This window comes from Leopardus geoffroyi, chromosome E1 (assembly GCF_018350155.1).
Source record: "Leopardus geoffroyi isolate Oge1 chromosome E1, O.geoffroyi_Oge1_pat1.0, whole genome shotgun sequence".
In the NCBI taxonomy this organism is placed as follows: Eukaryota; Metazoa; Chordata; class Mammalia; order Carnivora; family Felidae; genus Leopardus; species Leopardus geoffroyi.
In genome coordinates, this window is record NC_059330.1 from 40607827 (window position 1) to 40622087 (window position 14261).

Here is a 14261-nt window from a genome sequence, read left to right on the forward strand (position 1 = left end):
CCCAAGCAAGGGCTGACCCAGAGCGTGTTCAAGGTGGGACGGGTGGTCCTCTCCCCCAAGCCCTATCCAAGGACCGCATGGAAGAAATGAGAGAGGTGCTAAGAAGAAAGGGTTTCAGGAGGGTGAAGAAACAGGTAAGCTCCAAGGAACCAGGCTAACTTAAAGAGGGGAATAGAGGTATGTCTGTCCAGGCACCGGCCATCTGTTCATCTTGCTGAGTGCCTACTGTGTTCAGGGCACTGTGGGAGGCTTTATGGAAGAAATAATGATGGGACAGCCTCAGCCGTCACAGTGAGGAAGCCCTACTTGTAAACCCTGAAGCCTGGAAGGCAGAAAGAAGTGAATGCTGGCACTGACAGGGGCACTGTGTTCTAGAAACCCAGCTGGAGAAAGTTCCTGCCCAAGTACAGGGAGCAGCCCCAAGTAGGAGTGGCAGCTCGCCTGCACCTGCGCCACTTCCGGGCGGCATGGTCAAGTAAATCAGGCTCCCACAAGCTTGTTTCCTCCTCTGTAGAATGGGTATCTGTCTCCCGGGTTGGTGTGAGGCTTCTAGGGGTGCTTAGCAACAGCACTTGGTACACGGGAAGCTCTCAAAAATCCAACCGAGCTTTCAGTGGCTTCCCAGAGGTGGTAGTGGCTGAACAGCTACCTCAGGGGATAAGCTAGGATTTCACTACGTTATCCATCTGTCCCTTGGCTATTGCCATCCTTGTTCCATTTCTGCAGTCCTTGTAGGTGTTAGGGCTGACGTGACGCTAGCTAGGACCAGGCCCCGACTAGGGTGAGGCGAGTGAGGCATTTCAGATGCAATTTTTCATCAGGTGCCAAGAAACTCAGTAAGCGACATAACAGTATTTTAACATAATATTGTAAAACACACACAAATTAACGCAAACCCCCACGATGAATAAAATACCAAAATTTTAAATAAAGACAGGATCTGCCTTTGCCCTTGCACGACCCTGCTTCCCTGGCTTCACCCTAATCCCGCTGTGGGACCAGGGAAGGGTGACTGCCTCCGTCTTTCTAGAGCTCGGCTGGAACTCTGGAGGACACAGGTGCGCCGCGGCCCAGCTGGGCGCTGGGCGGCCGCTTCCTCCCGCGCGCAGTCAGTTTCGGGTTTCGATTCGCCGCGCCTGCGCCGAGAGCCCCGCCTCGGCCCGCCCCGGCCCGCCGCGCGCTCCGCCCGCGGGCTATATAAGGCTGCCCCGCGGGGGTCGTGCCACCGCTGGACTCCGTGTCCCTCCGCGCAGGCGGGCGGTCCCGGAGAGCTAGTGCCTGCCTAGGCGGCGACGGCGGCGCCCCCCTCATCATGGTGAGCGGGCGCAGGGAGGCGGGAGCGGAGGGAGCGGGCAGGGCCGGCGAAGTACCCTTACGGAAAACGGGAGTGTGGGGGGATTTTCGGGAGGAAGTGCCATGCAAATGAGCACTCGAAGTTCCGGAATTGAGCTCTGGCTTTCTGGGCCGTGGAGTGCAGCCCGAGGTAGGGGAGACGCGAGCCGAGTGGGAGGGCGGCACGGCCGCCGCAGGAGGGCGGGTGCCGGGCGCCGCGGGAGCCGGGCAGACCGAGTCTGGGTCGGGGGTAGCGCGGGGTAGGCATTCCTCGCCTTCTCCGGCCCGCGGGCCTTGTCTGAGAAAAGCGAGGGCCAGCGCAGCGCTCGGAGTGCTGCTGCCTGGGGGCGGAGCCGCTGTGGGAGACCGCGTACCGCAACAAGTGTTACCACTTGTGGCTTTTAGCGGGGCGGAAAACAAGTGGCTCAGGGAGGTGCCGCTGACAAAGTGGTGGACAGAGCTGGATCCTGGACGCAGGTGCCCTGGACCGCGCGGTCCTGGGGCAGGCACAAAGACCACGACTTTGTTGGGGGGGCCAAGGGCAGAGGAGGAGGTGGCAGGCGTGGTGAATGAGGCCCTTTGTGTGGCGCTCTCCTGCCCTGCCCCCCACCAGGCCTTCTGTGGGACCATTGTCCCCCCCCATCCCAGACAAGAGAGTATTATCTGTTGCTGCCCTTGTTCGGAGGAGGGAGGCAGTCTTTGGGTAACCCTTCTCCACCCCCACCCTCCTCTGCACACCCAGAGCCAGGGCAGCTGTGGCTTTGCCCAGACATAGCAGCCCCACCTCCAAAGAGGTCATCCTTAATAGGTGCCAGGAATATAAAATTAGGGTCCGCTCCTAGAACCACAGGCGCACACTTCACGCTTTCCCTTGAGAGGTGGCAGCTGTGGGGGATCCTTGAAGCTATAGCTCCAGCCAGAGGGAATTAAGAGTTGAGGAGCGCCCAGACAAGCTCTCCCCTCCCTCCTCTACAACCAGAAGCCTACGGCTACATACTACAGAGAAGGGAAAGGTCCGAGCTGCCGCTCGGCAGGGTGCCCGCAACCCCGGGGCTGCTTGTAACTCAGAGCTGGGAGCCCCGATTCTTCGAAGGAGGCCAGAGACAAGGGGCGAGAGACTGGCGGGGTGGCCCCAGGCGAGCTGGCTGACTCTGCTCTTCCCCTCCTCACACAGAATAGAAGCTTCTCCCGAAAGAGCCACGCGTTCCTGCCCAAGATCTTCTTCCGCAAAATGTCATCCTCAGGGGCCAAGGACAAGCCTGAGCTGCAGTTTCCTTTCCTGCAGGATGAGGAGACGGTGGCCACACTGCAAGAGTGCAAGACGCTCTTCATCCTGCGAGGCCTGCCGGGGAGCGGCAAGTCCACGCTGGCGCGGGTCATTGTGGACAGGTACCGCGACGGCACCAAGATGGTGTCCGCCGACGCGTACAAGATTAACCCCGGCATTCGAGGAGACTTCTCTGAGGAGTACAAGCGGCTGGACGAGGACCTGGCGGCCTACTGCCGCCGGGACATCCGCGTCCTGGTGCTGGACGACACCAACCACGAGCGGGAGCGGCTGGAGCAGCTCTTTGACATGGCCGACCAGTACCAGTACCAGGTGGTGCTGGTGGAGCCCAAGACGGCGTGGCGGCTGGACTGTGCCCAGCTCAAGGAGAAGAATCAGTGGCAGCTGTCGGCCGACGAGCTGAAGAAGCTGAAGCCGGGGCTGGAGAAGGACTTCCTGCCGCTCTACTTCGGCTGGTTCCTGACCAAGAAGAGTTCCGAGAGCCTCCGCAAAGCCGGCCAGGCCTTCCTGGAGGAGCTGGGGAACCACAAGGCCTTCAAGAAGGAGCTGCGACACTGTAGGTGGCAGGCTGGCCAGGGTGCGGGCGGTTAGCCTCATTTGTGAGCCTCCCTCGCTGGGCACGGGGTGCTGTGTTCCCCGGGACCGCGTGGTGTCCCCGTGTCGGGAGCCGGCTGTGGCAGGCAGGTGGAGGCTCACCTGGTGTGAGGCACAGTGGGCTGTGGGGGGAGGCGCTCCCCGGGGCACCTCTCCTCTCACTGCACCCTTCCTGCCCCCCCCCCCCCCATAGAGACCACTGACCCTGTCTTCGGGGCAGGAAACACAGACAGGAAGTGCATCACCATTTCGTATAACCTTAGAGAGAGGATCTGGTCCCGTTGTCTTCTAACTTGTTTTTAGCCGCAGAACCATCTTTTGAGATAAAGTATTCCACGGAGGGGGCGCCTGGCTGGCTCAGTGGGAAGAGCACCCGGCTCTTGATCTGAGGGTCATGCATTTGAGCCCCGTGTTGGGCGTAGAGATTACTAAAAATATAAACTTAAAATATTCCATGGAATCCTAAGCTGCCCAAAACTGACAGGACTGTTGTGACCTCGTTGAGGATGGGTCCCAGGTCTCAGGCTGGTTTCCCCCCATTTTGGACCATCTTTCTACTTGCAGTGTCCCCACCCATGTTTCTGTGTTACCACTCAGAGGCAGGTGATTTGTAACTGCGCGTTGCTCAGAGACCCTTCTTGGCTTCTAAGGCTGGAATGCTGGGAAACCAGGGAGCCGTGGAGCCTACGGTGACATCGTCCAGGTGTGACCCCTGTGCCCGGAATGGCTTGGCAGAAAAGCACCGGCCAGGCAGGGCTCCTGGTTAGAGCTGGTGGCTCTGCCTTGGAGAGTGGCTGCCTCTTGAAACTGCTTTTACCGTTAAAAACTACAATCCTTTTCTGCCTGCGACACAGCAGGAGAAATGTAATGGGCCTGCTCTCGGGTCTCCCTCCCCTGGGGAGGGTGAGCGACATCCTCGCAGGGACTAGACTCTGGGAGTAAATAGGACAGACCTAGTGACTCGGAAGCTAGCCACAGGCCTAGAGTCTGGAAATTGAAACCCCAGATACTCCAAGTCTTGCCACGTAATATCTCTTCATATCCCAAGCATGGTCTCCTCCACCAAACAGGCCTGCAAGGTACATGCTCTGGTGACCAGGTAACTTCTTGTCCAGGAAGCTCCGAGTGCAGTGGGGCACGACTCGGAGTGACCCTGGGGAAATGGGTGTATAGTCACCCTGATGGTACTTGATATATCAAGACAGATAAGGGTGGATCACTTGCCCCAGGCCGAAGGGCTTGTGAGTGGGCTGGGATATTAATTATGCTCCAACTCCTTCCGTCGTGCCGCACAGTTCCAACACTCCTTTGCCTTTCTACCCTATTTTTCATGACTTGCTTCCCTCTTTCAGACGTGTAGCTGCTGAAGCCGATTCCCTTGGCCTCTGCTGCCTGTCCCTGGGTTATAAGTGCCTTAGTTTTCAAATCTGGAAAAGAGCTATAAAAATCTGCATAACTAACGTGAAGTCCGGGAATTTAGACACCTTTTTGTATCTCTGGCATGGCTGTTTGACCACCTAGTAAATGAGTGAATTATCGTGGATTACTGAGGAACTTCTGTTTGATCTCCAGTTTTTTGTTCTTTCCTCTTGAGCCTCCATGGCTGTGGTGACAGATGTTGGGATGGCCCCTGCTCTCCTGCCCTGACTGCCCCACTCTCTCTCCCTGCAGTTGTCTCTGGGGATGAGCCCAGGGAGAAGATTGAACTGGTCACCTACTTTGGGAAGAGACCCCCAGGCGTGCTGCACTGCACAACCAAGTTCTGTGACTACGGGAAGGCTGCTGGGGCAGAAGAGTATGCCCAGCAGGATGTGAGTGCCCCCCAGGGACACCCAGCTGAGGTGGGGAGAGGGCAGGGTCTCCTGGAGATGGGTGCCGGCTCAAGGCAGGGACCAGAAACCAGACAGCCTCTCAGAAGAAATGGCATCTCCTGCTCCCTTCACCCCTCCACAGGCTTAGTCACACAGATGTCACCTACCCTTTCTGGGGAGCATCCCCCTGCCCAGCATGCCACCGGCCTGTGCATTCACCCCGAAGGCCCGCCCACCAGAGCATTTTACTTTTGATGCCCGGCAGCAGACTCGTGCTCTGGCCTAAGCTTGTATGGAGTCCCGAAGGCCAGGTGTCCCCTGCCCCCAGGGAGCCTGGTACTCTGACGTCCCTGTCCCCGGGTCCTAGGCCTGGTCTTGCCCTGGAGTAGGGCGCATGGAGGGATAATGAGGCTTGTTGGCTTTGAGGTGCCAGACCCCTCCCTCCCGCTCTGCTGCCGCCCCCAGCCTCTGCCGTGTGGTCCTTCCGCAGCAGGTGTCGCCCAGCCGCACACTGCTGTCTCCAGCCTCCCTGGTGTCTCCCCTGCTCGTCTGCCTAGGTTGACGCGGCAGCCATCTTCCTGTTTATTGGTCTCCCCAACTTGCATTCTTTACTTTGGTTTGTGGTAGTGTTCTTGGCACCTAGCACAGCTGCATGAATGAATACGAAACATTGGCCACTACCATCCCAACCACTCATGCACGTAACGGTATTTATTAAGCACCTGTTCTGCGCTAGACACAAGGGATTGTGAGCAAAAGTGGAGACGTGTTTATGGTCAGTCGGGAAAGATGGCCTTTTTCAGAGAATCAGATACAACCAGACATGTAATCAGATGTAAACCAAGGTGTACGGGGTAGATTCTGGTTGAAGGCATTGACTTCTGGCCCCACCCTGTCCTCTGGGATATTGCCTGGGTACCAGGGTGGCTTATTACCAGGATGAACCGAATAGCAATGGCATTGGCACTTGTCACATGCCTGTTACTCTTCTAGAGTCTTCACCCAGATACTCCTTTAATCCAGGCACCGAGGTAGGTTCTAGCATCATCCCTGTTTTACAGGTGAATAAGCCAACACAGCAAGGTTAAACAGCTTGCTCGGAGCCCTGTAGCTGGTGGGCAGGGGCAGGGGGATGGCAGAGTTCAGGGAGTCTGGCTTCCAACTCCGCCCATGTCTGGCACCTCTGGTACCTTGGCTTTGTCACATTAGCCTGAACGGTGTCTGTAGAAAGATGTCCTCCTGGAACACACGGGCTGCGTGCGGCTTTCCCCCCAGGGCTCGGCTGCCTCGTGCTCACCTCTGTCAGGTCCATCCTTGGTCAGCTGTCCACCGCAGGGGCCACCACCTCCAGCTTAGCTGTCGTCCTCTCCCCACAGGTGGTGAAGAAATCCTACGGCAAGGCCTTCACGCTGACTGTCACTGCCCTCTTCGTGACGCCCAAGACTGCTGGAGCCCGGGTGGAGCTGAGCGAGCAGGAGCTGCCACTGTGGCCAAATGATGTGGACAAGCTGTCCCCCTCTGACAGCCTGCCCCGGGGCAGCCGTGCTCACATCACCCTCGGCTGCGCGGGGGACGTGGAGGCCGTGCAGACGGGCATTGACCTCCTGGAGATTGTGCGGCAGGAGAAGGGGGGCAGCCGAGGCGAGGAGGTGGGTGAGCTACACCGGGGCAAACTCTACTCCTTGGGCAGCGGGCGTTGGCTGCTGAGCCTGGCCAAGAAGATGGAGGTCAGGGCCATCTTCACGGGGTACTACGGGAAGGGCAAACCTGTGCCCACGCACGGCAGCCGCAAGGGGGGTGCCTTCCAGTCCTGCACCGTCATCTGAGTGTCCTTGCCGCGGTCAGCCCCTTGCTCCTTACAGGGAGAACAGGGAGAGGGAAGCATGCCTTCTGCTTCATCTTTAAGATTTTCTTTTTTTTTTTTTTTTTTTTTTACTCAAAGTTAACCTTCTTGTAACTTTTTAAAAACTTGTAACTTTTCCTGCCCACCCTCGACCCGCTAATGCCCAAGCTTTCAACACAAGGTGGGGTAGGAGGCACCATTCAGGAACCCAGAGCAAAGCTGCCCAGGCTGAGCCAAGCTGGGCCTGGAACTGCAGCCACAACCCCGAGCCCAGCTGCCTGTTACTGGTTCCCCTGCCCAGAGCTGGCCAGTGGGGTGGAGGGGGTCACCTCAGAGCTGCAGGTACGCAGAGGGCGGTCACTGCGGCTGTGGGAAACCGGCGATGGATTCAGGGTCGGGGGGGAATCCCTGGGCTTAGACCCTGGATCTTAATCATTGCAGCCCCAGGAAGTCTGGGGCTTTTTACCGGAGTAGAAAAAGGGGTGTACGTCCCACCTTTGGCTCTAAGTGCCTGTCCTCTCCTCCTCCACACTGTAACTAGGGAACAGTTGGATAAGTAGGGGAGAAAAGAGAACAGTAAGCAACAGCCACTCCCGGATGGCCACAGGGCTTCCCCCTTCCTGGGATGGGGACGGGCTGGCCATCCTTTCCAGCGGTGTGGCTCTGCTGTGGGGATGGGGAGATCAAAGCCAGAGAAAGTACCTTGGTGGGGAAGCTCCAATCTTGCCGTCTGCCCAGCCCAACTTGCCTCCTTAATGCCTCTGCAGGCCCGTGTGCCTCCTCCAAAGGGCGTCAGTTGGTGGGGACCAAGAGCCAGTTGGGTGGACGCCTGGCTGTTAAGGGCCAAGCCCTGCCTGGTGCCTCCGGGAAGGGGTTTGGAACATCGGTGCCTGTGCTGCGGTTCCTGGGGTGCCCTCTGCTGCCCCCTGCTCAGTAATAGGGCCTTGCTCATTGAGTTGTTACTGGACGAAAGTGCTCGAGTTACTATCCTGGCTTTGCCCAACCTCAGTGACTTGTAAGACTGACAGTGAAATAAACCGTGTTAATCCTGGCCGCGTGCAGTCTCTCTCACCCCTTCTGTGCCCAGCTCAGGCCTCCCTGGGGCCGGGGTTGGCGTATCAGGACTGGCTTTGTCCCGCAGCGTGGGGCCATCGGTCCTGTCTCCCCTCTGCTGGCCGGGCACAGCTGTGGTGAGGCTGGGCAGCTGAACAGTGTTGGCTTTCATGAGGAGGCAGAACGGAGAGAGGCTGATCTTAGACGGGCACAGAAAGTGGGGGCTGCCTGGGTCTGAGGGACGTGGAGCAGAGCCTGTCTCCCCCACTGACTGCAGCAGTGGGCCCACAGGTGTGCCAGCCCAAAGCAAGGAGAGGGCCTTCCCAGCAAGACCCACAGTCCCTAGCCTCGGTCCCTCAGTCCTCTAGGGACCACCCTTAAACACAAGGCAACACCTGACACTGAGGAGTTTTATACAGGCCAGTAGGAGCTTATCAGGCCTACCTCGGGCATCCTGTCACCATGGCCTCGGCGACAAAGGGGGAAGACTGGAAAGAGAGGGGCAGGGGCTCAGAAGGAAGAGAAGCGTAAGTTACCTGTTTGGTCCACAGTCTTTCCCCAGCCATCGCTACTACCGAAGCGCCAAAAGTCTAAGCTTCAGCCAAAGTCTCAAGTGTCTCTGCCTGGACTCCTAGAAAGATTACTTGCAACAAACACTAAACTTGACCCGGATAGCAGGACCCTGACCACTGTTTCCTTCCCCAGTTTGCCTCCCACACAGAAAGGGACACCAGTGGAGAAAGTGAGGAGTATATGCTAAGAATGCTGTCTCTAAGCGTGTGAGTTTAACGTCTGTGCCCCAGGAGCTGCACGTCCCACCTGGAATGGGCCTGGGGGTCAGGGAGGCCAGGATTTTGTCCTGGTCCCCAGCTCCCTTAGCCTACACTGGCAACAGGACAGCAAGGGGGTCTGGGTCAGCCCAGCCATGTTCCATGTGGGCTCTGGACACACACAGCCTCTGGTGATTTGTGGTGGCCCTTACATCAAATAAACCCGTTGTCTGAACTCAACTTCCCCATGACTGACATCAGGCTGGGCCCAACAACATACTCAGGGCCTGCTGGGTACTCACATGCTCAACAGGTTTGGGAGTGGCGGCCAGCATCCCACTGCCATCAGGCCCTAGGTGCCCACATCCCCTGTGGGGCAGCTTGCTGAGCCTAAAATCCATGCCAGCACCAGCTCCGTGCTGGGGGCTCAGCTCTGGCCCACCGAGTCTGGAGTGACACAAAGCAGCTGCCAGAGCAAAGTGCCAGAAAGGGTCAAAACATTTTATTCTCTTAGTTTTTTTTTCTTTTTTAATAAAGTTAAACAGTAAAACAAAAATTCACAAGCTGCCTCCCTGTCCACCCCCCGCCTCCCTCCCCTCCCCGCAGTCTTCGGCGCTGGCTCCCTCTCCTTCCCCCCACTCACACAGACACAGGGCATCCAACTAAGAAAACGAAACTGCTCTAAGGATGGGGAGATGAGATGAAGGGAGGAGGTGAACTGTGCCCACGTTCAAGGTTACACTGAGCAAGTCTCCACTTTCTGGGTTCTGGATGGTTTCCTCTCCTTAGCCAAATTGAAAAAAGAAATTCCCTGGACCAGATGCTGTAAGGGAAAAGAAGGGCTTGTTAGTTGGCTCTGTGTGGGAAGATCACTTTGCTCTGATTATGGGAAAGTCTTCAAGGGCTGCTTCAAGTTCGAACAGAAAAGCTGCCAAGTCAATCAACAGCCTGGGCCTGGGGGTATAAAGGGAGCAGGTGAGCAGCTGTCTGTGCAGCTTCTAACCTTCACTCTTGGAGAGGCCCTGGTACTAGACTGCGTGAATGCCTCCCTGGCCCTGCAGAGGTGTGGCACCAATGGTCCCGAGGCATGGTGCACCCAGGAACTTCCCTACCGCCATCCTCAGCAGCACCTGTGTGGATCGGTACCCTGCTGGATGGGGGTTCTGTCACCTCTACTTAAGGGCCCCCCGACTCTCCCATAGCGGGGAGCTGCATTATGGGCCTGTGATCTGGAAGCTCCCAAGAGCAGCGGGCATACCCACCTTCAAAGCTGAAGCCCCCAGGACCGCCAAAGAATGCCTTGAAGATATTGTTTGCGTCAAAATCTGTGCAGCAAAGTGAGAAACAGGGAAGGGGCAAAAGGTGAACAAGTTAGACCTGTCTGAAAAGGAACTTAGGATGACATGGCAGGTGGGCCCCCAAGCTTTCCCAGACACACCCCTCACCTCCTTTCCCTAAAGTCATTGATGGCGGTGGGCACACGTATCCCCACCCCCATGCCTAATCCCACTCCTGGGACATGTTCCCTACTCCTTCCCAGCGCAAACCTGAAGGAAAGCTTTCTTCACCTCCACCTACTTTGCTGGACCTTCTTCACAACAAGTGGGATGCCATTTGCACTTACCTAAGACTTTCCTCACACTGTCTCTCTATAATGCTGGGCTGCTACTGAAAAGGCTAAAATCTATCACTTCAGTGCTACCAACACTAAATGTAAGAGTAAGTTCTAAGATTTATTGTATTCATTTGATTCCATGCTGTCTAGACTAAATGCCAGAAAAAAAGCACCATGGCTTATGAAGCACCTACTAGGTGCCAGTCGTGGTGCTCGGTACTCTGCATGCCTTACATCATCCCCAGTTTATACTCAACAAAACCAGGTAGGAGCTCAAGTAACTTGCTCAAGATCACATGGCCAGTGAAGGCAACAGAACTGAACATTCCAACTCCTGCCTGACTCCAGTACTGTGCCCTCATCACCAGGCCACAGCACGTCTGCTGCCCCTACCCGCGCCTCCGTTGCTAAAGTCCACAGAGGACGCATCTCCATCAGTTGATCCAGCAGGCACATTGTATCCAGATGCAAATTCTTCCTTGCCTCTCTGTATCTGCTCATCTTGGGCCCCCTAGCTCAGGTAATGGCTCCATCCAGTCAGCCATCCAAAGCCACTCAAGTTCATCCTTCCCCTCTTCCAACACAGACATGAATCAAGCCCTGCCCTCCCACTGTGCCCTCCGATTCTCTCCCCCTTCACCGCACCAAAGCGCCTCTCCTCACCGCCACCACAAATATTCTGCCACCTAACTCTGGTTCATAGTTCCCCTACTTAGGATCCTTCAACAGTGGGGGAAACTTCTAACCAACAGGAAAGAAACCCATATTGCCTACTCTAGCCCCTGCAGGGGGATCCAGCTACTCTGGGGCTTCATGCCTTAGCACCCCCTGCCTCAAACACCCTCTATTCTTCTACATTCAGCCCCTTACAGCTCCCCAACGGTATTATTTCTGCACTTCCAAGCCTTCCCTTGCTAGTGCTTATGTCCTCTGCACCCTGGGCACCCACTACATTTGACTGTACTTGTTGGGATTTCACATACAGGGGTCAGAGGTCAGAAGTGGCTTGTGGGCCAGTTTGCAAAGCCCTAGACTGGGTTCTCAGAGCACAGGGAACCTGTTTGATTCACCTTTGTTATTTCCAGCACCCATCACAGTGCCTCACACGTTACAGGTATTTATCTAGGGTGTGCCTTACAAATCACTATGCATCACTAGCTACTATATAGACTCCCCGTTGGAGTGTCTTAAGAAAAATTCTAAAGATCCACACTGGTCAGGTTCGTCCCAGGCTGCCCCAACCAACTCACCACCCATATTCATGCCCTCCTCATCCAGGTCCTGTCCACTGTCATAGCGAGTCTTTTTTTTGGGATCAGAGAGGATGGTAAAAGCTTCTCCAACTTCCTTGAACTTTTTCTCCTCCTCCTTCTGAACTTCGGCACTGGCTCCACTGTGCCGATCTAAAGGGAGGAGTATAGGAAGAACTCAGGGTCACAAGAAAATAAAAGTTGAAGAGAAAGACCACTTTATGTCCAATTTTAGAATTTGGTACTTCCAAAATTTGGAGGGTATGGAACTTAGCAACACCTTATTACCGATCAGCTGAAGGGCCAGAAACTTTCTTCCTTTCAAAAGTTTATTTATTTTCAGAGAAAGAGGGAGGGAGAGGGGGAAAGAGAGAGCAGGTGAGCACAGGGTAGAGGCAGAGGGGGGAGAGAGAGAATCCTAAGCAGGCTCTGTGCTGTCAGACTGGAGCTTGAGGCGGGGCTCAATTCCATGACCCGCAAGATCACGACCTAAGCCGAAATCAAGAGTCAGATGCCCCATCAACTAAGCCACCCAGGTGCCCCAAGAGCTGGGAACTTTCTGGACCGAGTGCAGCAGGGCCCTCCTGGTTCGTTCTTCCCACCAAGTCCCCTCCCCACACCCACTCTACCTGGATGGTGCATCAAGGCCCGTTTCCGGTAAGCTTTTTTGATCTCATCCTCAGAGGCATTCTTGTCCACTCCCAGAATTTTGTAGTAATCTTTCCTCTTACTCTTCTTCAGTTCCAGCTGTGCATTTTTTAGGAGCTGTTTGTGTTCTAGAAGGAGACATCTAGAGTCAATGGACAAATCTGACTCTGGTTTCCCTTACTAACCCAGATGCCTTGCAGTCAGAAGCCTTGTTAACCATACATACCCGGTGCTTTTATGGTGTTTTCTTTCTGAATATTAAAAAACAAATCTACTCATACTTCAGTTCGGCACATCAGCCTCATTACACATAAAAGGAAGTAAAAGCAATAGGATATAGGGCCAGAAAATAAGTGCCTTGTCCTGCACTTGGGGTCTCTGTTAATTTCTTCCTGGCTGGTGATCAACTAAGCCCCAGGTATGTCCCTGATCTGTGAACCAAACTACTCCTATGTCCAGTTTTAGGGCCTATGAGTAAGACCTCACATTTCCCTGAGAAACAGGCTCTCAAACACCTTTACCTTTTGTTTTCTCCGTCTGATACACTTTTTCATAGTCCCGCACTGCTTCCTCATACTGTTCTGTGTCCATGTAACTGAAAAGGAAATACAGGGCGGTCCATCATCATAAATAGCAATCACCTTCAGTATCACTCTGGGAGAAGAGGCACGGCTCAAGCAAGAGACACACACTTTCGGTTGAGATGCTTCATGAAACAGGAATCCTTAAGCTAGCTGTGAGAAAAAATTAACTACCAGTTCCTCAAGTAAAAAGACACAGGTCTCATGCCACTTGCACCCAACCAGCAAAGTGATACTCTGCTGTGAGCAGAAAGCAACTAAGGGGAGAAAGTTCCTTCTGATTTCAGAGCCACCAAAAGGCATCTGGATTGCCACAGGACAAGGCAATGTGAAGGCTCCTACTTGACTGATTACTTGGGATTAAAACGCAAGAGAAAAAGATCATGAAGTGAGAGCGGTGAATATGGAAAAGCTTTGAAACCTGCAGTGCCATAAACATGCAGGGCCAGCTCCAATCCAGAGTACAAGTGGGATTAGTGAGCCACTAGAAGGATCAAGTTCAAGATGGTGGCTGCTGGCAAATGCCTCCACTAAGACTAATCAATCTGAGAGATGGAGGTAAGTGAGAGAAAAAGGAGACTCTAAACGCAGGCTTGCTTTTATTTCAGGAGTGTAGAAGAAAGGGGGGGGGGGGCTGCCCCAAGATGGGCGGAATCTAGCTTGAAAGGCTGATTGCCAGACCTGTTAAGACCTTCTTTTCCACAGAAGCAAAGTGGCATTTTCCATGTCCCGATGAGATCACTGGTGTCAAGACTGGCCTACCGATTAAACAGACTGTGTAGGAGTTCCAGAGACAGACCCCATCGGCTGGGGAGCAGGAATGACTGTGCGGCACAGCTAGCTGCTGCCCGACAAAGACCAAGTTTACTACACTGCCACCACACATCCATCTTTGCAAACATCAGAACCCCGGTGGGCTTAGAGGCCAGAGCAGAGGGGTGCTGCTGATGTGGCTGGCAAGACAGAGCCCAACTTCTTAGGCATCTCTGATTTTCTGGCAACATCTTGATTTACAATTTTAATTAAACAATGGTGACAAAAACCAGTGCCCTGTGGACACTGGGCACAAATGTTACCAGGAGCTCAGAGAACCCATTTACAGCATGAAGAGTAATATAAGCTGATGGTCCCAGGTGTAGAATGATCTGTCAAATAAGTAACCTTAATGAACTTTCAATGCCCTTTTGGAATGTATTAAACAAGCTTGTATTACAATGATTTACATTTTTACTTAACGTGTTTTTTAAATTCAAGGACATCTTTCCATTTAAATTTTTTTTCTATTGTCATACACCTGAAACAACACTATGAAAACTATACATCTATTTTTTAAAAAGTATTTAAGTTGAAGAAAATGCAGAGAAGTAGAGCTTTAGGGAAAATGGGAAACTACAATGCATGATGGGAGATGTAGCAGAAATCTGGCATCTCCCCGTCTTTAGGGATAAGTTGAGGTAGCAATCAGGACTCTGGTAA

General features: G+C 54.3%; 2 protein-coding genes across 6 annotated transcripts in view; one reads left to right on the forward strand and one right to left on the reverse strand.

Moving 5' to 3' along the window:
* The first annotated feature begins 1167 nt into the window (after positions 1–1167).
* Positions 1168–7919, forward strand: LOC123603718 (2',3'-cyclic nucleotide 3' phosphodiesterase). Of its 3 annotated transcripts, none has more exons than XM_045488875.1 (4): positions 1168–1315; positions 2507–3176; positions 4886–5025; positions 6402–7919. In XM_045488875.1, the coding sequence occupies exons 1-4, from the start codon at positions 1313–1315 to the stop codon at positions 6849–6851; spliced, it is 1263 nt and encodes a 420-aa protein (XP_045344831.1). In that variant the 5' UTR covers positions 1168–1312; the 3' UTR covers positions 6852–7919. The 3 variants fall into 3 exon arrangements, with proteins under 3 accessions (XP_045344831.1, XP_045344832.1, XP_045344833.1); XM_045488876.1 differs by lacking the exon at positions 1168–1315 and adding an exon at positions 1369–1483; XM_045488877.1 differs by lacking the exon at positions 1168–1315 and adding an exon at positions 2166–2345.
* Positions 6938–14261, reverse strand: part of DNAJC7 (DnaJ heat shock protein family (Hsp40) member C7) — a 29410-nt gene continuing 22086 nt past the window's right edge. For all 3 annotated transcript variants that reach the window (XM_045488872.1, XM_045488873.1, XM_045488874.1), the window contains 5 exons: positions 12726–12799; positions 12186–12332; positions 11557–11709; positions 9954–10016; positions 6938–9514 (listed from right to left, as the gene is read on the reverse strand). In XM_045488872.1, coding sequence (XP_045344828.1) covers positions 9477–9514; positions 9954–10016; positions 11557–11709; positions 12186–12332; positions 12726–12799 — 475 coding nt within the window. In that variant the 3' untranslated portion in view covers positions 6938–9476. The remainder of the gene's footprint in view (positions 9515–9953; positions 10017–11556; positions 11710–12185; positions 12333–12725; positions 12800–14261) is intronic.

What these genes read in the sequence shown, in the direction of transcription:
- LOC123603718 (XM_045488875.1), top strand. An exon ending in CAAGAAGGAGCTGCGACACT is followed by an intron (nt 3,177 to 4,885) that starts GTAGGTGGCAGG and finishes CTCTCCCTGCAG; the next exon opens with TTGTCTCTGGGGATGAGCCC. An exon ending in AAGAGTATGCCCAGCAGGAT is followed by an intron (nt 5,026 to 6,401) that starts GTGAGTGCCCCC and finishes CTCTCCCCACAG; the next exon opens with GTGGTGAAGAAATCCTACGG.